The sequence below is a fragment of the Protopterus annectens genome, chromosome 2.part1 (assembly GCF_019279795.1).
Source record: "Protopterus annectens isolate FY-2018-M chromosome 2.part1, PAN1.0, whole genome shotgun sequence".
Classification (NCBI taxonomy): domain Eukaryota; kingdom Metazoa; phylum Chordata; order Ceratodontiformes; family Protopteridae; genus Protopterus; species Protopterus annectens.
In genome coordinates, this window is record NC_056729.1 from 420,982,057 (window position 1) to 421,006,018 (window position 23,962).

Sequence of the window (23,962 nt, forward strand, 5' to 3'; positions counted from 1 at the left end):
CATTAAAATACTAATTTGAATATCCTTAAATATACAAAAACTTTATTTCACTTACATTTCTCCCAATCTCCTTTCCATTTCACTGTTGGACTGCAATTTATGAAAGAAATACATTAGGACACTCTTGAGAAACGAATTTTCTTGCATTTGAAATTGGGTTATTCAGGCACAACTTTATTTGAAACAATGATATAGCACCACTCTTTTTTTAATTTCCTAAAAAGGTATGCTTTTAACACAAGAGTTTTACAGACTATTTTTTCCCTTGTTTTTTTTAAGAAAGCATTTTGTAACATACACAAATACATTGAATGTATCACTTAATCTGAAAAACTGCCTTTTAGGTACCATTTCCACATGAAATAAAACTACAGTGCTCTGGTTAACTGTCAAACAAGATTTTGGGCAAACCTTATTTTTAAAACATGGTCTATGTCATGATTTGATCCTGTCATTTATAGTTTTTTTTTTTTTTACATAAATACGTGTGTGTGTGTGTGTGTGTGTGTGTGTGTGTGTGTGTGTGTGTGTTGTTGACCGGGCTAGTCTAACTGGATATATGTCCATTTTCAGTAGAGGCCCAGGGAGAAAAGCTCCAAGCATTAACAGTGACAAGTTTACAATATATCAAAAAACACTTAAAATCACAGTACAGAGGCAACATTGGTCTAAAGAAAAAGACATTTAAAATCACAGTACAGAGGGAACACTGGTCAAAAGAAAAATTATACTAAACACAATAATAATATTGAGAAAGATGTAAAGGAGAGAAGAGCCTTTTATATTATCCTCATGCTAAGAAGGAATGTGTAGAGAATATAAATAGAGGTCTAGGTTAGTGGAGTAGAGAAAGTGGTGAGTGCAGGAAGAAAGAGATATCAGTCTGGGTTTGCACATAGACAAAGCCAGCGAGTATTAAGATGTTCTTTAAGATGTTTTTTAAATAGAGAAGTAGAAGCAAGGGTTGATATATCAGAAGGTAGCTGATTCCAGTTTTTATTATCAAAATCTTGAGATGAGATGCAAGCAGATGGAAAACTCACAACATGGATGTTCGAATTTCCATCTTGCTGAGCATCTCTGTGTTCTAAAGTTTATGTTAGAGAATGCACTGTGCATTTGCTAATATAAACTTGAAGTACTGTACAGAGATCGTGGTACAGTGCGGTTTGGGAAATTCATCCCTTTCCTCACTGTAACGCAATCTTGGAGTTGGAACATACAGTTAAGCAGGGGGTATGGGGGTAAAGGAGTTTACTTTACCTGAGCTCCTATACGGACATCTTGTAATCTGTTTGGCAACAATGTTGAATCTGCTGAATTTGTTCAGTTGATTCAACATTGTGCTGCATTATACATTTTGACTTTTGTTTTTTTATTCAGTGTTGAACAGAAATAATTTTTTAATTCGACTATTTCATAGTAAACCATATACACGTGTATATATATATATATATATATATATATATATATATATATATATATATACGGGTTCCTGTTAGATAGACGAAAATCCACATCCCTGATAACCAGATGATCGCCAACACCGCCCATCCCTGACAATGGTGAGTAGTGTGGAATGGGATGTATTCCCATTTCCACAATGTGGTGCGATCTTGGAGTTGGTATATTTAATTAGGGAGGTGTTGGGGGTGCAGGGGGGCTTGCCCCCCTGCTATATAGGTATCTGTTTATTTTTTAAGTGTATTGCAGGCACGGGAATAGGTTTTGTTCCATAATACATACACTTACCTTTGTCAGGGATGTGTGGTCGGCGATCTCGTCTCAGTGATCTGGTCATCGGTGATGTGGATTTTCGTTGATCTAACATGGATCCGTGTATATATATATATATATATATATATATATATATACACACACACACACATATACGTATATACACAGACACACACACACACATACACACACACACAGACACACACACACACATATATACAGGGCCAAAAACTGGAAAAAATATTCAACAATAGGAAGCAACTTCTAAAAAAGGGTAATTAGTAAAAGGGTTAATGAGACAAGCATGGGTAGTATTAAGAAACAAACTGAGTTTTACTAAACTGTACACTTTACTAAGACATAGGAAAAGAAGTAGAAATCACTGTTGTCACACCCATAAAATAAACAGCTTGGGGGATAAGTAATTGTCAGACCAAATGATAAATATGGATATCCATTTGAAATATTTGGGCCCACTATAGGATGTCCCAAAACACAGAGACCAAATGACCAAAAAAGTGGACTTACACATGCCAAGTCAAAAATGGCCATTTCCTAGAATATTCCCTTTTCTTCGAGGAATGGCAATCTCAGAGTTGGTATATATAAGTTCAGGTGGAGTAAATGAAGTTTAAAGAAGAACAGAGATAATGGAGATTTGCTCTACTCCTGGAGTTTTGGTCTTTTTTTTTTTTTGGTGCATCAGCACTCTGTATTTAGAGTGCCAATTTCAATAGGGAACCACAAATATGGGCACTGAGTTAAAACAGTTAAGCTGCATAAAACAGGGAGTGGACATAATAAGGGCAAGACAAATTAGCATGACTCTCAATCCCTTAGCATTACAAAAATCATATCATTGAACTTTAAAAATCATAGCAGAAGGTCAGAAAGAGGAGCACTTTATTACTTTACACAACATAACACAAGGCCTTTACATAGTAAACCCTATACAGTTAGTGGTAGTGAATCTTTGAAAATGCTTACTTTATGTACTTAATAAAGTATGTACCCATAAACAGGTCTGACTTTAGGAGGAACATCATAAATCTTGGAGGACTAAGATTAAAGTTGAGGGTTAAATTCAGTATTATGCCCAAATCATAGCAGTTGAGAAGTATGCAAAATAGGAAGGAGAAATGCATATGTATGTCTTGTTTCTGGGGAGATTAAACAGTTGACAGCCAAAAGTTGTCACAGGATGACCGATATGTGACAAAAGAAAAAAAATTAAATACTGATGGGGAATGCCTTTGTGAAGAAAGGTGAAAGAAATGGATGAAACTCACAGTTTTAAGCCATAGATGACTCAGAAATATCTATATTATTCAACATATGTTTACCTGTTTCAAAACACAAAGCCAAGGAAGTGGGACCGCAAGGATCAGCTGTCATAGTTTAGGCTTGTACTCTGCACATCACCTAACAATGTCAGAAAGGTAGGTGCTGTGTGTTATGAGAGGTTCCAAGAAATTTTAAGGGCAAACAACTATTTAATGAACATCGAAGAGTAAAAGACAGCAGGTTAATACCAAACTTTGATGGGTGTATACTAGGTACTGCATTCATCTTACTGTCGGGTCAGCCAGAACCTGTTCAAGCTGAGAACGGAAGATATTGCTTAAAAAATAAATGAATTACAGGTGTTAACATATGAGCCAACACTTGTGAACCCATTTTAGACAAAAACTGTATTAAACAGGGATAGAGTGGAAGAAATGAAATGCTGAAAATCACAAAAGGACTTTTTGTTTTAGTTTAACTTACCTGCTTGAATTACATATTATGCCTTCAGAAAACTGATCAGTGCCCTTGTTTACTTTTTCTAAGAAAGGAAAGAAAAGAAAACACTTAGAAGTGACAGCAACAAGCAAAACACAAACTGACTAGCTTCAGGTTTCCCCACAATTTATTTGCAAACTACATAAAAAAAGATGTTAAGTACTCACCATAATGTTCCATCTGTGTTGTCCATTTTCATTCTTCCTCAACAAATGGGTTTGGATCCAACTCGGACACTTTTTACAGCTTGTAAAACACCGAAACTCTCATGCTCCGCCCTTCCCCATAAAGCACTAGTTCCCTACCATACCTCAGATCTTGCTTGCTGACCTTTTAGCCAATACAATAATTAATAAATAACAAGGATATGAGATAATAGTTATCTGGAGCTCAAATAAAGGAACAATGGTTCCTTTAGCATCTTCTAATCCTTCCAGAAGTCAAATTGGTAGGGGGTTTGAGGGAAGGGAGTTGAGCAAGAATGAAAACGGACAACACAGTTGGAACATTATGGTGAGTAAATAACTTCTTTATCTGATGATGTCATTTTCTTTCATTCCTCAACAAATGGGACAGAGTCCCCAGCTACCTGAATCCTGGGAGAACTCTAAGGAAGGATATTCCTGAGCACCGCTGAGTCAAAGGCCGCTCTTCCCCTAGAGACTAGACCTAATTTGTAATGAGCAATAAAGGTATGAAGATTAACCCAAGTTGCCACTACACAAATATCGTCCAAGGAAAATCTGGCTAAAAACACAGAAGAACTTGCCATATAACTGGTGGAATGAGCCTTTAAAGGTTTTGGCAAAAGCAAACTCAAATTTTTGTAAACAAAGGAAATACTACTTTTTGTAAACAAATGAAATACCATCAGTTAACCATTTGACTAAAGTTACTTTAGTAACTGGCTTGCCCAATTTTGAATCCGAAAAAGAGAGAAATAATCTGATTTCCTGAAAAATTTTGCCCTATTTAGATAAAAATGTAACTGTCTGTGAACATCCAACATGTGCAACATATACTTTCCTTTGTTTATGAAATTTGGAAAGAAAACTGGATGGTTGATAGCTTGATTGATATTGGATTCTGACACCACCTTAGGGAGGAAGGATGGGTTGTTTCATAAGGACATGAAAAACCAAATAAGGAGGCTTAAAAGATGGCCTGAAGTTCTCAGACTCTTCCAGCAGAGGTAAAGGCCACTAAAAATGACAGTCTTCTAGGTTAAAAATTTTAGTTCATATTTGGCTGACGGTTCAAAGGGGGATTGGGTCAAAGACTGTAAAACCAAATTCAAATCCCAGTAGGAGTAGGATCTTTAAAAGGGGGTCTAAGAAGAAAGGTTCCCTTTAAAAGGCCTTACAAAGTTTAGAAGTTAATGACAAATTATTTACTCCAATGTGAAAATTAGAAATGGCAGAAAGTTGTACTTCAATAGTTGAAGAACAAACTCCTTCTTTAAAAACTGTAGCTAAAAACTAAAGAACTTTAGGTACTGGATCGATGTAAATTTTCTGCACCCAAACAACAAATCTTTTCCATTTACGTCTGTAAATTTTTCTAGTGGAAGCTTTGTGGGAAGATAAAAGAATGTGTCAGATGGGAGAAGACAGCCTAGGTTGTCTAGCTATCAATGGAACTAGAGAAGCAATGTGGTCAGTTTTAGGCCTAAAACACCTGGATGTATCATATCTGTCAGGTGAGAAAGAAGGTGTAGAACTGGATCCAGAATCCATGGCAGGTGAAGCAGGTGAGGCCAAAGAAGGAGGAACCAAACCTGATGAGGCCAATAAGGAGCAATGAGGATGACTATGCTCTTCATTTGAGATGCTTTCTGAAGGAATTTGGAGATTAGAGATACTGAGGGAAAAGCATATTGGAGACTGGAGGCCAATCATGGAGAAGAATATCACTCGGTGACTCACCCAGTGGGGGGGGGGGGTCAGGACAAAAGACCTGCTGCACTTGTTGTTGGGGGAGATGCAAAGAGGTTGCAGCAAGGTTGGCCCCATCAATGGAATATCTTTTCTGCCATTTTCATGTTGAGTGACCACTCATGAGGCATTAGAATAGTCCTGCTGAACTTGTCTGCTATCATGTTGGATTTCCCCGAAATGTGTGTTGCTTTCAGAAATCAACTGGATGAGATTACCCACTGCCACACTCTCAAAACTTCTCGACATAGGGGGTAAGATTTGGTTCCCCCTTGTTTGTTGATATACTAGACCACTGACATATTGCCATTTGAATCACAACAGTCACGGAAGGGAGAGTGTCTTGGAAGGCCTACAACACTAGGAGGACAGCTCTCATTTCTAAAACACTGATATGGGTATTGACCTCTTCTGGGGACCATGCACCTTGGACAGTCTTTCCCAAGAAATGCCCCCCTACTTGATTTGGGAACAGTCCATATTAACTATGGCATTGGGCTGAGGGAGAATGAAGAGGTGGCCTTGCATTTTCTGACTGGAGTAAATCCACACAGGAGGTAACTTTTGCATGCCTAATTTATTTTGATTTGGGTAGACAAAGGTTGTTGAAGAACGGACCACTGAGTTGCTAGTATCCACTGAAGAATTCTCACGTGGTATGTTGCTAATGGAACCAAAACTATCACAGCAGACACTGACCCCAATGGCTCAATCGAGCTGAAACAGAAGAATTTTGGATGACCTTTTTGACTTGAAATCGTATGGTTTATACCCTTGGTTAGGGATACTGTGTTGAAAAATGCTCTGATTAACTCCAATATTTGAGTTAGTTCTAGTTGAGATTTGTTGTGATTGATAGCAATTCCCAGGTGACAGCATAACTGGAGTACATAATCTTGTGCTTTGTTCAGATGATGCCTGGTCGGAGCAGTTATGAGCAACTCATCTAAGTAAGGAAACACCCTGAATCCCTGCAGTCTCAAATGAGCTGACACTACTGCCATGTCTATGATGAACATCCTAGGGGCTGTAGTGAGAGCAAATGCCAGAGCTCTGAATTGGTAGTGACTGGCTCCCAGCCAGAAATGTAGGAATCTTCTGGATTGTCGATCAAAAGAGCACATCCAGTCATCCTTGCACAAAAAAAGGCAGAATGGACTGAACCGTGACCATCTGGAACTGGGTGTACTGAACTGACTTGTTCAGAATGCTAAGATCCAAAATTGGTCTCCAGTCCCCTGTGTTTTTTTGGGGGGCACTAAAAAGAATCTTGAGTAAGTTCCAGACTCCTCCTGGTTTGGTGGGGCCTCCTGGATGGCTCCTTGGTTCTAGCAGCTTTTTTACTTCTAGTGCTGTTGCTTTCCTCTGACTGAGTGGAACATGACTCTTTCTGGTCTGCTGGGACCTCTTTTTTCTAGCAGCTTTTTTATTTCTAGTGCTGCTTCTTTTCTCTGACTGAGTGGACTATTGGGAATTTTGTTTACTGTTAAAGGAGAAGGTAGGGAAAAGGGTATTATATAACCTCTGGAAATAACCCTTTGCACCCATGAATCTTTTGTAGTCTCTAGCCAGCCTCCCTGGTGCAGGGATAAATGACCCCCTACTGGACTATCGGGTCTCCTTTCAGGAGCTCTGGTAGGATATGTCCGAGAAGGTATCTCTAGACGCTTGGTTTACAGGCCTCCTCTGCTGCGTAGGCAGAGTATTCCATTAGAGCACCCCCCCACCCCTGGGTGAACTATCTCCACATACATTTTGGAAGGGACCCTGGGACTTTCTGAACCACATTTTTTGACCACCTTGTTCATTCCTAGAAAAGGTCCTTTGAAGAGTCGAAAAACATATGCCCGCAGTACACAGATTTTTTTTTCCTAGCAGGATAGTGTCTCTTTAACCGTGGAGCCAAATAAAGGTCTTCCATCAAAGGGAGCACTGATGAAAGAAGACTTGAAGGGCTCTGCAAAATCACACAGGTACATCCAAGCATGCCTTTTAATGGAAATGCCTGAACTCACTGCTCTAGAGGTACCTTCAGCTACATGTGTGATGACCCTCATGGACGGATTTGAAATAGACTATAGAGTAGCCAACTGTCAGGCAATCAAGCTCTCTGCCTCAGAAGTAATGGCCCCATAGAATGACTTGGTAAGTTCTTTAATCAAATCCCTCTAGATTCTGGTGAAGTGCTCCAAATAATTCAGTGACTGAAGTGCAAAAGTTGCTGAAGCATATACATGCTTCCTGAATCTGTCCAGCACCATAGACTCCCTGTTAGCGGGATAAACAGAGGGACTTTGCTCTGCAAGTTCCTTTTTTGTGGCTGCTGCTATGACCATGGGATCAACTGGTACTCCCTTGTTCCAAAATTCCATATGCTTGGGTGGTACTAGGATCCTGTCTGGTCTCTTGGGGATTAGCTCAATGGAATCAGGTTCCTTCCACACCCGTTGAGAGATGAAATCAAGGAGCTCTTTGGTGGATGGAGTCACATGGGAGGTAGATGGGCCAGCTCCAAAGGCTTCCAGGAACCCTCTTGGGAAGGATTTTCGATAGACCAGCCACCCCTTTGCTTGAGGATTTCAGGTATGTCTCCAAAGGAGACGTTATCAGGTGGTAATCTTGGGAACCCTTTCCCCTCATCGAAATCAGTATCCTCTATGACAGACTCATAAGGAGAGTCTAAGTGCCTCCTTTTGCACTTTCTCTTCCTAGGGACTTCTTCGGCAGGGTGTTCTGGAGAATATCGGAATATATCAAAATACACTGCTGGGCATCCTGGAGACTTTAGGCTGGCTGTCCCTGTGGAGCAGTAAGTTGAAGCTCAAGGTGCAAAGACAAATGGATCTGGGAAGTAGGAGCCGAAGAGGGGGGATATGTCCTTTCACCTTGAGCACAGAAAACTCTCTCCACTATCTCAAATGCAGAATGCCTGAGAGAGAAAGAAACCACCAGTTCTGATAAGACATGTTTCCAGGTTGGTTGGGAGGGTGGCCTAATGGTTAAGATGTTTGCCTTACACACACAAGGTACAGGGTTTGAATCTCACAGGGGATAATTGGCTAGGTTTAAAATGGCTCGCAAACGCAGTTAGCCTAGTACTAACCTATGAACCTATGATTGTCGCCTCCTTCCAACCTGAAGGCTAACCACTTGGGGCAGGGGTTGGAGCTGAGCTGTCCAGCGCCAGCAGAGATGAGTCAAACAACCTTCGAGTAGACTCCAGCACCTCAGATCTGATGCAGAAGGTACAGCACCAAGAGTCATCTGGCTCTGACATGCTTGGAGCCAGTGCACTCAGAGATGGAATCGGTGTAGAAGATACAATGATCTTTGGATCCCATATGGATGTATTCAGGATCCTCAGATCCAACTGCTCCAAAATCAAAGGTTAGATTGGAGAAGGAGACAAAATAGGTGGGGTAATACAAAGGTCTTGGGACCCAATGTGGTAAGAGCTGGGAGAACCCCCATTTGACTCTGCATTGAGAGGAATTTTCTCATCATCCTGTCTGCATCTACTTCGGTCAAAGATCTGGTGGAAGGAGAGGAAGCTATTAATGAAGGCTTTGAATGATGCCACCTTTCCAAAAAAGGAGATGGGAGACAAAAGGACACCAGATCTAAACTCATCAGAGATCAATCCGAGGTGACTTATCCTCATGCTTCTTCGAATCTGAGGGGATTCGATCTGAACTTTTCGTTATTATTTTTGGATCTGAAGTAGTTGGACTGGGAGATTTTGTCTTTGAATCTGAACAGGTCGGATCTGAAGGTTTTGAAATTTTTTGAGGCAGTTCTGAACCTGGAGCTGAAGAACTTGCAGGGTCCGGGAATGCTTTTTAACCTCTTTTTTGTCATATTTCTTTGGGGGTTTCAGCCCCAGATACTGTATCAAAGGATTTTGAAGGGAGTAATCGTCTAAAATTTAGTTTATTTCACTGATTGATAATGGCCCTGGGATTAAAGGCCTTACAAATATCACAGGCAGAATCCAAGTCGGCTGGCCCTAAACAACAAGCACACATAGCGTGTGCATCAGATAATGGAATTTAATGGCCACAGGCCATACCTTTTTTAAAACCAGAGGGTTTTTTAACCATATGTATTCTAAAAGACTGAAGAGAAAGGAAACTTTTAGTTATGTACTTACCATAACTTCAGATGTATGGGATCCATCTCGCCTACATTCATAACTGAAGGGGTTCGGAGCCGATCCATCGGCTCCGACTCGACCACTATATACTAGAACAAAGTCTCTAATTGGCTGGGCTACCCCTTATCCCAGAATGCACCACGCCTGCTTCCCCAGATCTTGTTTGTTCACTTTCATACCTACATTCAGACACAGACACATACCAGCAACTGTAACAAACTAAAAGTCCTTCAAGAGAAAAACTCAGTAAGTAGCAACATTCCCTGTAAATCCAATGGGAAGGGGGAAGGAGGGCGGGTACGTATGAATGTAGGCGAGATGAATCCCATACATCTGAAGTTATGGTAAGTACATAACTAAAAGATGTAATGGGATCCTATCTCGCCTACATTCATAACTGATGGGATAGCGTCCCTAGCACCTAAATCCCGGGTGTCTCATTGGAAAACACTCCTGAGAACTGTGGAACCAAAGGAAGCTCTACCTCGAGAAGCCACATCTATCTTGTAATGAGAAATGAAGGTGTGCGGAGAAGTCCAGGTAGTGGCCGCACAGATATCATCTATCGATAATTTGGAGTGGAATGCTACAGAAGTAGCCATTGCCCTGGTAGAATGAGCCCTGACTGGGAAGGGTAGCTCTTTGCCAGACCGTGAATAAATGAAGGAGATGCAATCTTTAATCCATTTGGCTATGGTGGTTTTAGCCACCGGTTGACCCAACCTATTTTCATAAAGGACACAAACAGCTGATCTGGCTTTCGTGTCTGATTGGTCCTACTTAAATAAAAACGCAGTTGTCTGTGAACATCCAACTGATGGAAAATATATTCTGCGTTATTGGAGAATTTGGGAAAAAACACAGGGAGCTCCAAGGATTGTTGAATGCATAAGGGGGATGCTACCTTGGGCAAGAAAGAGGGATTTAACTTGAGGGACACTCTGTCTTTGTGAAAGGTCAAATAAGGAGGATTAGAACAGAGAGCCTGAAGCTCTGAGACCCGCTTGGCAGAGGTTATTGCCACCAAAAAGGTGGTTTTCCAAGATAGAAATTTGATATCACAAGTAGCTGCTGGTTCAAAGGGGCGGGCAGTTAAAGAAGCTAGAACCATATTCAGGTCCCAAGGGGCACAGGATGGGCTATTGGGGCTGAAGGAGCCACGCTCCTTTAAGGAAAGATTTGCAAAGCCTGTTTGCCATTAAGGAAGGCTCAAAGGAGACATGAAAATTAGAGATAGCCGCCAGTTGGACTTTAATTGTGGAAACTGAAGAGCCCAAATAAAACAAAGAAGCCAGGAATTCTAAAACCTGAGGTACTGGGGCGGTAAGGGGATCTATACCTCGTTGCTGGGCCCAAAGAGCAAACCTCTTCCATTTGCTGGAAAACAGTTTAATAGTGGAAGGTTTGTGAGAAGAGGACAAAATGTGGATGACGTCTGGAGAAAGAGAGTTATCTCTGACTAAGGTTGGAAGTGGAGTAACCAAGCGGCCAACCTCAAGGACCTGAGGGATGGGTGAGATTGTCCCAACTGATGAGTTAACAGGTCGGGCACCAGGTCCAGAAACCATGGGCCTTCCACCGCATACCTCAGAAGGAAGGGGAACCAAACCTGACGAGGCCAGTGTGGAGCGATCAAAATCATGTCGCTTCCTAGATAAATCGCCTTCTGTATCACCTTCGAGAGAAGGGGAATCGGAGGGAAGGCGTAAAGTAGACCGGGGGGCCAACTGTGAGCTAGAGCGTCCCTGGGGATCTGTCCCTGAGAGGCAGTCAAAGTGAAGAACTCCCTGCATTTCGCATTGTGAGGGCTGGCGAACAAGTCGCAACAAGGGAGGCCCCACTTGACGAAGATGTTTGCAGCCACCCTGTCATTGAGGGACCACTCGTGGGACAACAGGAAAGTCCTGCTCAGCCTGTCTGCAATCACATTGGATTTCCCCGGAATGTGCGTTGCCACTAGGAAATGCTGGGTAGCAATCGCCCAATGCCACACTCCCATGGCCACTCGGCAAAGAGGGTAGGACCTGGTTCCGCCTTGCTTGTTTATGTACCAGACTACCGACATGTTGTCGGATAGAATCGCAATAGTACCCCGGGGAATAGCATGATGAAGTGCTTGCAACGCCAGTAGCACCGCTCTCATTTCCAGGATATTGATATGTAAGTGCGTTTCGTGAACCTGCCATGTGCCTTGGACAGACCTGTCCAGATAATGACCCCCCCCACCCTATCTGGGAGGCGTCCGTGGTCACCGTGGCGATGGGAGGCTGAAGGGCAAAGGGTCGCCCCTGGTCCAGGTTGGACCAAAGCAGCCACCAACGTAGGTCCCGACGGCAAATTTCCGTAATCTGGACTAAATGGTTCAAGGGGAGTTCCTGAAAGGACCATTGAACCGACAGTAGCCATTGCAGCACCCGCATGTGCAGCCTGACTAAGGGGACTAGAAGAATAGTCGAGGCCATCGTGCCCAATAACTGCAGAATCAGTCTGGCCTGAACTCATGATCTGGGTAACAAGGTTTGAACCTGAGACTGCAGGACCTGAATCCTTTCTACTGGCAAGAATGCCTGCATTCTTCTTGTGTCTAACTCTGCACCTATAAAGGTAATACGCTGAGACGGCTGCAGCACAGATTTTCCCCAACTGAACGTGATTCCTAGTGAATGACCCAAACTGACTGTGGTCATAAGCGCCCGAACTAATAGATGCTTGGAGGTGGCAGTAAGGAGCCAGTCGTCTAGATAGGGAAACACTTGGAATCCTAGACTTCTCAAGTGAGCTGTCACTACTGCCAGACACTTGGTGAACACCCTGGGGGCTGTGGTGAGACCAAAGGGCAGTGCTCGGAACTGGAAATGACTGGCTCCCAGGCGGAAGCGTAAATGACTCCTGGACTCTTGACTTATCAGAATGTGATAGTAAGCGTCCTTGAGATCTATGGAGCACATCCAGACATCCTTCTCCAAGAACGGGAGAATGGACTGAAGGGTGACCATTCGGAATTTGGATTTTTTTACAAAGCGATTCAATGATCTGAGGTCCAAAATGGGCCTTAAGTCCCCTGTCTTTTTTGGCACCAAAAATAGTCTTGAGTAAGTTCCTGATCCGATCTGGTTGGCGGGGATAGGCTGGATGACTCCTTTTCTTAGCAGCTTTGAAACCTCGACCGCTGCTTGATCCCGCTGACTGGGTGGCACATCCAGGATTTTCCTGATAGGAAGAAGGGGGATCTTGATGAAAGGGATGAGATAGCCTCCGGTTATGGTTCGGAGCACCCACTGATCCTTGGTGATAGATTCCCAAGCCTGCGGGTGTTCCGCAAAGCGACCCCCGACTGGCTCCGGAGATGCGCAGTCGGGCCACGTCTCAGGGACGGTGAGTGTAGGATGGACCACAAAAGGAATCGCAGTCTCCAGAGTTACGGGGGCCTCTGCCGCCTCTGGGGTGGCGTCTTCCTGAATTCCCCCCCCCTCCTGCCTCTAGAGGGGGGATCACTCGGTGGAGTAGGGAAAGACCTTTGAGATTTCCTGAACCACATTTTCCCTCCTCTCTGGGCCTTGGGGTAAGGTCTAGAGGGAGCGGAAAAACAGGCCCCCACGGCAGTCAAGGTCTTGCCCTCCTGCTTGCACCGAGTCAGTGTGTCCTTCACCTTGGGTCCAAACAGGGAGGACCCATCAAAGGGGGCATCGGTGAAGGAAGACTTAAAGGCCTCTGCAAAGGGACACAAGCATAACCAGGCGTGTCTTCTAAGAGCCACGCCTGTTCCCGCTGCTCTACTCGCCCCTTCAACCGCATATGATATGAGCCTCATGGACGAATTGACTATTGAAGATAAGGTAGTCATCTGGGCGCCAACAGTTTGGGCTAACGCCTCAGGAAGATTACCCGTAAGAGACTCACCTAACTCTTTGAGGAGGTCCCTTTGGAGCCTGGTAAAATGACAAAGATAATTCAGCGACCGCAGGGTAAAGGCCGCTGAAGAAAGGGTACGCTTCCCATACCTATCCATGCTCCTGGAATCCTTATTAGGAGGGTGAATAGGCATTGAAGCCTCTGCCACATCCTGCTGAGTGGCAGATGCCACCACCATCGCATTTAATGCAACTCCTTTAGTCAAAAATTCCTTTTGAGGAGGGGCTGAGAGGAACTTGTTAGGCCTGGCGGGCACCGGTTCCACAGTGTCAGGGTGTTCCCACACCCTTCGAGAAACTAAATCTAGTAATTCATCGAAGGGTGGAGACACCCAGGAGGTGGAGGGCTGGGCCTCAAAAGCCTTGAGGAAGACTGACTCCTCTGCGGAAGGGGTTTTGGACTGCCAATCGCCTCTCTGTCTCAGGATCTCGAGGATATCTTAGAATGAGACGTCATCCGAGGACGATTTTGGGGACCCCTCCGCATCATCGAGGTCAGTATCTGAAGTGATAGACTCATCCTGGGAGTCAATGTGCTTCCTCTTGCACAATTTTTTTCTTGGAGGTTCATCTGAAGCGGATTCAGAAGGACCGCCCGGGAGAAGGGAACCCCCCAAGGGGGTATCCTCAGGCCCTGGGGCCCCACTGTCATGGGAATGAAGCACACCAGAAGCACCAGTTTCCAAGTCTAGGGACGGTGAAGTAGAGATTTGCTGAGCTGGCAAGGACATGGCCAGTGCACTCCTCATGGCCTCAAAAGCAGGACCTCCAGACTCTACGGAGGACACCGGCTGAGAGACCACGATGGTCCCGGGAATCCCTGTGGCCGACGCTCCGAGGGGAAGACTAGGCACCGAAGCTACCAGTTCCAAAGCGTTCCCCATGGCCCTGACCGAGGAAGTCCCGGTACCGAACCCTGATGCCGAAGACAGGGTAGGAATGATGGTCGGAACAGAGAAGCTCCGAGGGAGTCTCGGTTCCGACTGGATAACTCTGCTCCGTTTTACCATCACCGACTCCAACGGCTCCGAGGAGGTTGGAGGAGGAATCAGATGTGCCGAAGTGGGGACCGGCTCCGGAGCCTAGTGGGCTGGAGCCGAGACCATTTTTGCAAAAACCGGGGACTGGAAAAGCCTCTGGATAACTCTGTCCAAATCTGAGTCTGACAACCTGGAGGATTTAGAGGAAATAGATGGGGGCCGAGACGACTTCTCTCTCGGCTCCGATAGACCAGGGGACTGGCTCCGAAACGGCTCCAACACCATTGGCACCGGATCCGGAACCGTATGAATAAGCATCGGCGCCGAAGGGGACTTCGGGGCCGGGGGGGGGGGAGAGTCTGAGCTGCACACCTCCAACGGCTCCGAGACCAAAGGAGCCAAAGCAGGTGATTCACCTCTCGATCCCCCAACCTGCGGCTCCGACACCAATGGAGCCGAGGAAAGAGGTATCGAGGCAGACCCTTCCATCCGAGGCTCCGAAGCCATTGGAGCCGAGGAAGAAGAGGTCGACCTATGCTTCTTGGAAGTCGGTTCCGACAGACTGGTTGGAGCCGACAACCTTTTCTTTTTAGAAGCTGGAGAGGAAGGAGATGCCAAAGCTTCCTCAAAGGAGGGCATAATAAGGCCCTTAAGGATCAATTTATTTTTTTCGTTCTTGAAGGACCCTAGAGGAAAAAGCATGACAAACACTACATGTTTCCTGTAAATGTTTCGGTCCTAAACAATATACGCAAACAGCATGGCTATCAGTAAGAGACATTTTGTAGTTGCACTTGGTGCACTTTTTAAAACCAGACTTCTGCTCTTTCGACATCCTATCACACAACTGTTTTCCCACAACGAAAAGCAACCTAAAAGTAGGGCACAAGCTCTTTGACTCAAAATGGGACTGGCCCGAGATACAGAACAAAAAACGGGCAGAAGCCCTCTAACTTAAACGGGCTTAGCCCGATAAATCAGGACGTACAGTAGAGACAAAATCAACACACCCACACACAAATAAGGGCAAGGGCCCTCTAACTTAAACGGGCCTTGCCCGGTATGTAGAAAAAATTACCAATCACACCAAAACAGGTTCACACACACACGTAAAGCTGTTAAAACAGCTGTTTGTTAAATTTGTGAAGAAAACCCTAGGTCAAAAGACCAAAAAGTTATAAAAAAAACACTTAGCTCCAGCCAAGTCGGGACGACGTCTAGCTTGAAAAGCGGCAAACGAGATCTGGGGAAGCAGGCGTGGTGCATTCTGGGATAAGGGGTAGCCCAGCCAAATTAGAGACTTCGTTCTAGTATATAGTGGCCGAGTCGGAACCCCATCAGTTATGAATGTAGGCGAGATAGGATCCCATTACATCGTTTTTTTTTTTTTCGGTTAACAGATAGACAAAGAATGTTAAAGGGAAAATATTACCAACAATGGTAATAGAAGAGAATACCTTACAGGTATAAGGGAGAAAAAAGAGGAAAATACCAACTATGGCACTGCAGAAATACATTAAAGAGTGTAAGAAAAAGGCAAGGGAGCATACGTAAAACACTTTACTAAGAAAAAGTAAAAAGATAAATAAAACAAAAATTCTACTTTTACTCACAAAAAGCTACCACTGCTTGAGAGCCAACACTGCCCACACCCGAATGCGAAGGTGGCAAACAACATCTGTGATATGGTAGGGAACTAGTGCATTGTGGGTAAGGGAAGAGCTTGAGAGTTTCAGTGTTTCATGAGCTAGAAAAAGAGGCCTAGTCAGACCTGTGGGTCGGATCCGAACCCATTTGTTGAGGAATGAATAAAAATGACAACATCATATTTTATATCTAAGGTAGTTTAATTATGGTAACAAGCAGAGGTTTTTCACGTGCAACACTCGGTACTACAGTACTACAGCGACAAAATATTTATGTAGCTCTGTACACTTAATTTTTTCTAATAATTCATATATATATCATACTGTCCCACCAATGGTAAAATTGATTTTGCTTGTGCTCTTTTGAAAAGTATCAGTCCATATACACTCATATATTAGACAATCTGTGACCACATGGTTTAGCAGATTTTCCCATAAAGCACTTCTGAGGCCTTGTCCTTATTTTAAAACCTAATCATATTTAACAAACAGCAGATATGGAACTTACCATTTCTTAACATTCACATAAACATACTGGAATGTACAAGAACATGCTGTCAGCCTCATACACTAAAATGGAAAAAATGCAATAGTTGATGTAGTAACTTCGATTAAAACATGGGCTCAAGGTGGGTCCACTGTAACCTAATGAAGTTAAGACTCACTGAACACAAAAAAATGAAAAGGACTGATAAAGATGCTCACTAAATTGAAAACTCTCTGTAACTTGAAGCACTTTCTTGCATGTCCTTGATGAACCTGAAAAGCTCAGTCATATCCCATCTCCAAACATCTCTCCTGTCCTCTAACAGTTGGAGTTCCAGTCCATGAGCTCTGCAGTCATATGAACCATCAGACATTTCACAAAGCATTACAATGGACATTCCCTGGACTCTCTTTAAAGAGCTGATACCTAGCTGTCTGAGGTTAAGTTGACTGCCTCTGTATTTAACAGAGTTAATTTCTCATGATTCAACACTATACTAAAGTACACTGCACTGCTGTATTACTGAACTGTTAATTCTTAAAAAAAAAATAATAAACACATAGTATAAAAATATCTTTCTACTGAAATTCTACTCCATATGGTGACTATGGTAACATGAGAAGGCAGTAATTCCACTTATAATAATGGAGTCTAACCAGATAAAGATGTTGGTGACAGAGGTATCACATGTACTTTCCCTGGGGTCATTACTTTCATGGTCTCTGTAAGCGATACTGCTAACGAAAAATAGTTACATAACATGCTGCAGTATAAGTTATCAGAGGGGCTCAAGTTGCTTCAGACAAATCAAGGAAAGGAAAGGATGGGATAATGTAGCCTAGCTGTCAACAGTTTGATGGATTTAAAAAGATCACAGGTCCTTCAACACCAGCATTTTTCAGAGCTCATGGTCTAAGGGGCAGTTACACAAGAGGGTCTGGAAAGGATATGGAAACATCTAATTCAGAGCATTTTAAATTCAATGTGAAATGAACAATCTGAAAAGAAAAAAATCCAGAAAGGGGTTAAGAACAGGAGGGGAAATACAGGCAACAACCCAAAGGCAGTCACCTGAGAGTAATCATATCTTATGACCTAAAGTGAGAAGAAATACAAGAGCACCTAAGGAATGCTGGCAGTATGGCAGTGTACACAGGAAAAAGCACCAGCTTTGTGGCACAGAAGGATAAAGCACTTAGTGTGAACTGGATGGCCTGGGTTTGACAAGTCATCCATGTATCTGGGGAGCAGTCTAGGTAGTGTGGGAGTATACAGCCGCAGCCAGCTCACTCATACCAATGAAAAGAAGGCAGCTTGAGGGTAGGTTGGGAAGCCAAAGATGTTAATGAATGCTAGCAGAAGTTGGGAAGTTTAAACCACAACACACAAGGGCAGGATGCCCAAAAGAGTTGCAAAAAAATGCATGAGTACACTAGAAAGGAAACTTCTGACCAAGAGGCAGACATGTTGAAAGTGATAAGCTTGTAAATTTGTGACCAAATAGCACCGTCTGCATAGTCCTCTAAAAAGGAAACAAGTCAATCTGGATGAATACTAACCATGATAATTAAACATTAATGGGGTGTGTTAACAGAATAAATTATGCAATTTTATTCTGCACTAACCGGAGACTTTTCAGGCTCTCAATCAAGACACCGGCCAAAATGAGAAGCCTATACTTAATATGGGTAAATAAGACATCATATTCAGCAGCCTGTATAGCATCTGGTCCTAAAGTCTAACCATGCTACTGATACATTTCTTATTATTGATGATGTCTGGCTGGGAATCAGTCTACATGCTACTGAAATTAAACTAACAGGTTCAGCTAGATGCTCAAATCCTTTCTGTGAAGTCCACCCACCTGCAGCGCCTCTCACACCAGATTTTCTGGCATCCTTAGTATTGCCTTGTACATTTTTCTCAACGTACCCAGGCCTATCCCTGCATATGGTGAAGTCACTGATGCTGTCATCACTCTGACAAGGAGGACCTCTTCATAGGCTCATAGGTAATTACCAGGCTAATGGCACAAGAGCCTTTACAAGCCTAGCCAATAATACCCAGGATATGACAAAAATTATATCTTAATTGCCCAGATATGGGATGGTGTAGTATCAGGGTAGTGGGTATTTGGGCACTGGAGCCCTGAGTCATTTTACCGACTGCCTCTGTCCACAAGGGACGTGGGCAGTATCCCGGGAGTGAATTTATGGCTCCTCATCCATTTATCCAAATCATACCTCTCAACAGTACAGATTTTTGCAGAATGTCTAGATTTCTGTCTCATATTTTTAGTCTGTTTCTCATAAAATTGTGGTTTTCTAGCAAGCCAATGGCAAATCACTGAGGACTGGAGTCAGAAAATAATGGCAGACATTTGAGTTATAGACTTCATAATCTTCAGATAATTCATATTAATGCAAAACATGTTACTCTATCAACTTTTTAAGCTTGCAAGAACAATATTTAAGAAGTGTCCCTATTTTGGGGACTTTGCCCCCCATTATTTATGGCTTTGTCCAGATTTCTTGTTCCAAGAGTTTAAGAGGTATGATCCAAATTCTTTTTGAAGACAGTGAGGGGCAGACTTTGTCTTCCATCTTGGATTTTTAGAATGCTGTATTACCAATCACACCAGGCCCCTACACTATCATCAGTTTAGCAAAAAACATTCAAAGTCTTCAAAAAAATAAAAAAAAAACAAGTCCATGCCACAGCCCACTTTACCTTTCTTCTCCCCTCTTGAGCAGGTTCATTCCTGAACATGTCAAATACCCAAATAACTAAAAGTCCTAAACCGTCTCAAAGAGTGTACTGTCATGATGTACATGCTCCAAAGGTGAAGTTCAGTGCAGCAAAGGTACCAAAGATTAATTTCTTTGCTCATTAAGTGACTAAGTAGAACTGATCCATTGTAAAGGATTAAAGCCAGATATACAGACAATTAAGAATAGCCAGTCAACCTGCATGGTTTTGGGAAATAGAAACTGTACTACCCAGAAAAAGTCCCAGTAGACATAGGAAGAATTAGAGCACTCAGTAATAAAAGACAGGGTTTGATACCAGTGCACAAAGCAGTAAGGAAGAAAAATGAATCACTAACTCAGTATGTTGCCTGACTATATCATGAAAATCCTGCTGAAGTCAGCCCCATGCAGAAGTGAGAGGAGGTTCACTGCTATCAGCCATTGCAAATCCCACCTTCATGGTGTTACTGGGCATACAGCGGATGGATGGGGAATCATGGCAAAATATTCCCTGGCAGTAGTATGACACTGCCCCTGGCTTCTTAATTCACTGCCCCTGGACATGGGTAGGGATTAGCCCAGGGTGGTTTAAAGTATGGTCAGTAGATCCAGAGGATGAGAGGACCTGGAAGCAGCTGATGTTCAGCTATAGGGATTCATTAAAAAAAAAAAAAAAAAACAGAAAACAAATAGCTGGCTGTGCCAGTCACTGTATATGTTCCTATAGTAGAAAGGTGGTAAAGATGGAACTGGCAAGTTGTATTTGTCTGTTACAGAAGAATAATGGGAAAGGAAGGATAGTGGGGGAACTACCAATGAACTCTGGAGGAAATTTCCGGGTAAGTGGCTACATATAACATAGTTTCTGATGTTCATTGTGTGTCAAGATAAAGAAAATACTTTTCATTTACTATAAGCATGTGGAATGCCATTGATGGCGATGGCAACTTACTATTTAATGTAGCAGGTTTGGCAAACAAGGGATGGCGGTAGATGTATGACAAAAAATCAGTATCATGTATGTGGAGACCAGGTATTGTGTGAAAGGGTCAATGAACTGCTGGGAGAATGTTCAAATCTAATGGCTCAGTTAGCTGGCCCTGTGGCATAAAGGGAAAAAAACATGACTATGCTCAAGGTAATCCAGGACAGACTAGCAGTGCAGACACTGGACAGGGTGGCTTGGGAAGGTGGGAATGGGTGGCTAATGCTGGCCTAACCATCCTGGGAAGGAAGGAAATGGTATGGTCCAATGTGGTACTAACACCTGTAACATGGGAGAACAGCATGCCGCTTACAGGTTAAAGAAGTACATGTGGCAAAAACAAGTTGCTCCTGCTCAGTTGCTTTCTGTATGTGTGTTTTGGGGGTAGGGGAAAGAAATCTGAGTGAGTGTGTGTGTGTGTGTGTGTGTGTGTGTGTGTGTGTGTGTACAATAGTCCAGTGAAAGCAGTATAGAAAAAAAAACATCAAAGCTTTAACTACCCCCCCCCACACACACACACATACACACACACACACACACACACACACACACACACACACACACACACACAAACACAAATAAAACAACTCTTTAATGCATTACAGAAGTCCTCTGGCACACCTGTTACTTAAACATACCAGCTCAACAGTTGCTTAACCATGGAGAAACCTAAAAACACCACACAAAAGCTTATCTCGCCAGACTTGCAAATATAAATTGTAAAAGCATTGACTCTCTATGGAAAACAAGACTGCCCTGTTGAAAACTGGCAGCTCTAAACTGACAGGTTGAATCCTCATCTATTTAGAACCATACCTCTCAACTTCTCAGTTTTCATAATCAAAACAGAAAACCATCAAAAATCATAGCAGGAAGATCAAAATCATAGCACATAAATTTGCACATGGGTAAATTCACAACTGCAGCAGTGGGGGTATAATGTATAAATTTGCCCTTGGGGGGGGGGGGGTGAGGTGGAGAAAAATTATCAATTTCTGTAAATATTTTAACAATGCATACTAGTATCTTAGAACGAACATTTGCTCAGTGAGACCACATGCTATGGTGAACCACACGATTAATATGCAAAATGCAGCAAAAATAGTAAGCAAAATTTCACATAAAAGTACACACCAGTCTAATAATGAGAAGGATAGTAAAAACAAACAATCAAGTGTCAGATCTTAGAAACAAACAATAGTGCCCTTCCAGTAGTACAAAGATCTAGCATCAACACAAGCTGCATACATTTTGTAAGTCAAGTAACTGTAGAAACAGAATGTACTACTAAATGTAACTGCACAGCTTCATTCAGACTTAGGACGCAATGAATACCACGCTGATGCTTCTGTTACATGTAAAGCTTGCAAATGACACACCTCAACTTCTTTGCTCAATAATTATACTGGGAAGACAAAAGCCCAAACACAGGGACAATTTTAAATATTACTCTAATGCACTTAAAAAGTAACAGAACAATGGGTTTTACATCAACGTGCATTTTCTGAACAGTAAGTGTGAAATCCTACTGTCTGGCATTACTGATTGTAATCCCTAGCGATATATCAAAAAAAAAAAAAACAAGTGAAGGGACAAAAAAATAGGAGGCAAAATCAGGCAGGGCTCGGTCCTTGGCCCCCTATTGTTCGGCATCTACTTCTCAGAAGTACAGGCCAACATGGGAGGACTTTGGCTGACAAAGTTTGCAGACGACTGCAAACTGGGCGCCATAGTGGAAAGTGCATCGGACACGGATATCCTTCAGAAGGGACTCATGGAAACAGATAGCTGGTGCCAGAGCCATGGCCTGAAGTTAAACGCCAAAAAATGTATAGTCATACCCTTCGGGAAAAACAAGGTAACCCCAAGCTACCATATAGGTGGCAATCCACTAAGCACAGAAGAGTTATCAGGGACCTGGGGACCCAGGTTGACAGTGGCCTTTCTTTTGACACTCACGTTGCTAAAGTGGTTAGAAAGACCTTCTACATTGCCCACCTGATCATGAAGGGATTCACATCCAGATCTAGTGAGGTCATTGTTCCCCTGTACTCTTCACTTATCAGACCAATGATCGAGTACAATGCCCCATTCGGGATGTATCTCACCCGACATCTGCAGCAATTGGAGAGACCCCAAAAGTTCCTCACCAAAAGGATAAAGGGACTCCAAAATCTGTCATATGCTGCCAGATTGAAGAAACTCCAGCTCTATTCAGTCGCATACCATCTGCTAAGAGGTGACATGTGCCTAACATACAAGGCCATGTCCAACCCGGAATTAATGGACATGCCCCACCTCAAAAAATCCAAATCCACCAAAACCACTAGAGCAAGCGACTTAAACCTTAGCACGAATATAAATAGGACGTGCTGGAGGGATAGATTTATCACTCAGAGACTCCCTATGCTGTGGAATAAAATCCCGGTCCATGTGAGGCAGAGCACCTCGCTGGCTCTGTTCAAGAGAAATCTTGACCTGTGGATGGGAGATCATAGGTTTACCCCAGGAATCATCTCTGTGTCACTGCTGGACAGAGGCACAACAAACTAATGGGCACAGTATTTTTTCATATAAGGGGTGGCGTAAGCCACAAAACTTTGGGCTAGGCTTATAAATGCCTTAGGGCAGATAGCCTAGTATAAACCTATATATTATTAAATATATAAGTTCTGCAAAATCAAGAACAACTGCAGCGTATATATATTACACTTGCCTACTGACATAAGCAGACCAGCATGGAACTGTTTAACACAGCAATAGTGGTTCACAAATATTTCGAAAAATGTTAATCAATGACAGACACACATCTTGTCTTTTGGCATGATTGCAAGCCAAGCACAGTGAGATTAAGAAACAGCTACAAAAAAATTACACAGCAATTATCCTAGTCCTGCTCACATTGCACTCACTACAAACATAAATCTTTGTAGTCTACTGTCTTTTTAACACTGCACTCTTTTTCTGTGCTGTTTAAACATTTTCATTCTACTTGCATTTGTTGATCTCTAAGCACCTGCAATCAGGTTACAAAAAAAGGAAAATAAGTCCCGAACCACATGATGATTTTGAAATTGAACTGCCCAGCATTGTGGAGTATCAGCTTTTTAAAATATCCGCATTTCTACAGAATTGAAAGCACTTCTCCTACTTGTCCAATTTGACTGGGTAAGCTCCAAAAATGTTCTCCTTCACTGACTCCAAAAGTGAGCCAATCTCTGAGCACCCTTTGCTGGGAAAAATGTAAGCAGTACAATGCAATTTACATTTAAAGGTACAGTGGCAAGCAGCTCAGTGAAAAATGAAAATTATGCACTTACTTTAACAATAGATCCCTTTCATTCATGTCCATCCAATATGACATGTAGGTCTTGAGCAGCTTGATGGAGCCAACCCGGCAACATCAGTGCTCCAGCCTTGAGTCCCTTAAAAACGTTTGCTCCCATAATCCATCTGTCTCCTAAATTACCTCAGATATCCTTTTACACCGCGCAACCTGTGGTTGATCCAGTGAAATGCAGAACATCCTTTAGATCTTAGAAGAGAAGGACAGGGATAGTAAGGGGACTGTCACATCGGACAGACATGAATGAAAGG

The 23,962-nt window shown here is 42.9% G+C and overlaps 1 protein-coding gene across 1 annotated transcript in view; it reads right to left on the minus strand.

The window, feature by feature from the left end:
* ZNF827 (zinc finger protein 827) overlaps positions 1-23,962 on the minus strand; it is a 1,349,262-nt gene that overhangs the window by 389,231 nt on the left and 936,069 nt on the right. Inside the window, exon 7 of the mRNA XM_044062231.1 lies at positions 3,505-3,562. Within this exon, the coding sequence (XP_043918166.1) occupies positions 3,505-3,562 (58 nt within the window). The remainder of the gene's footprint in view (positions 1-3,504; positions 3,563-23,962) is intronic.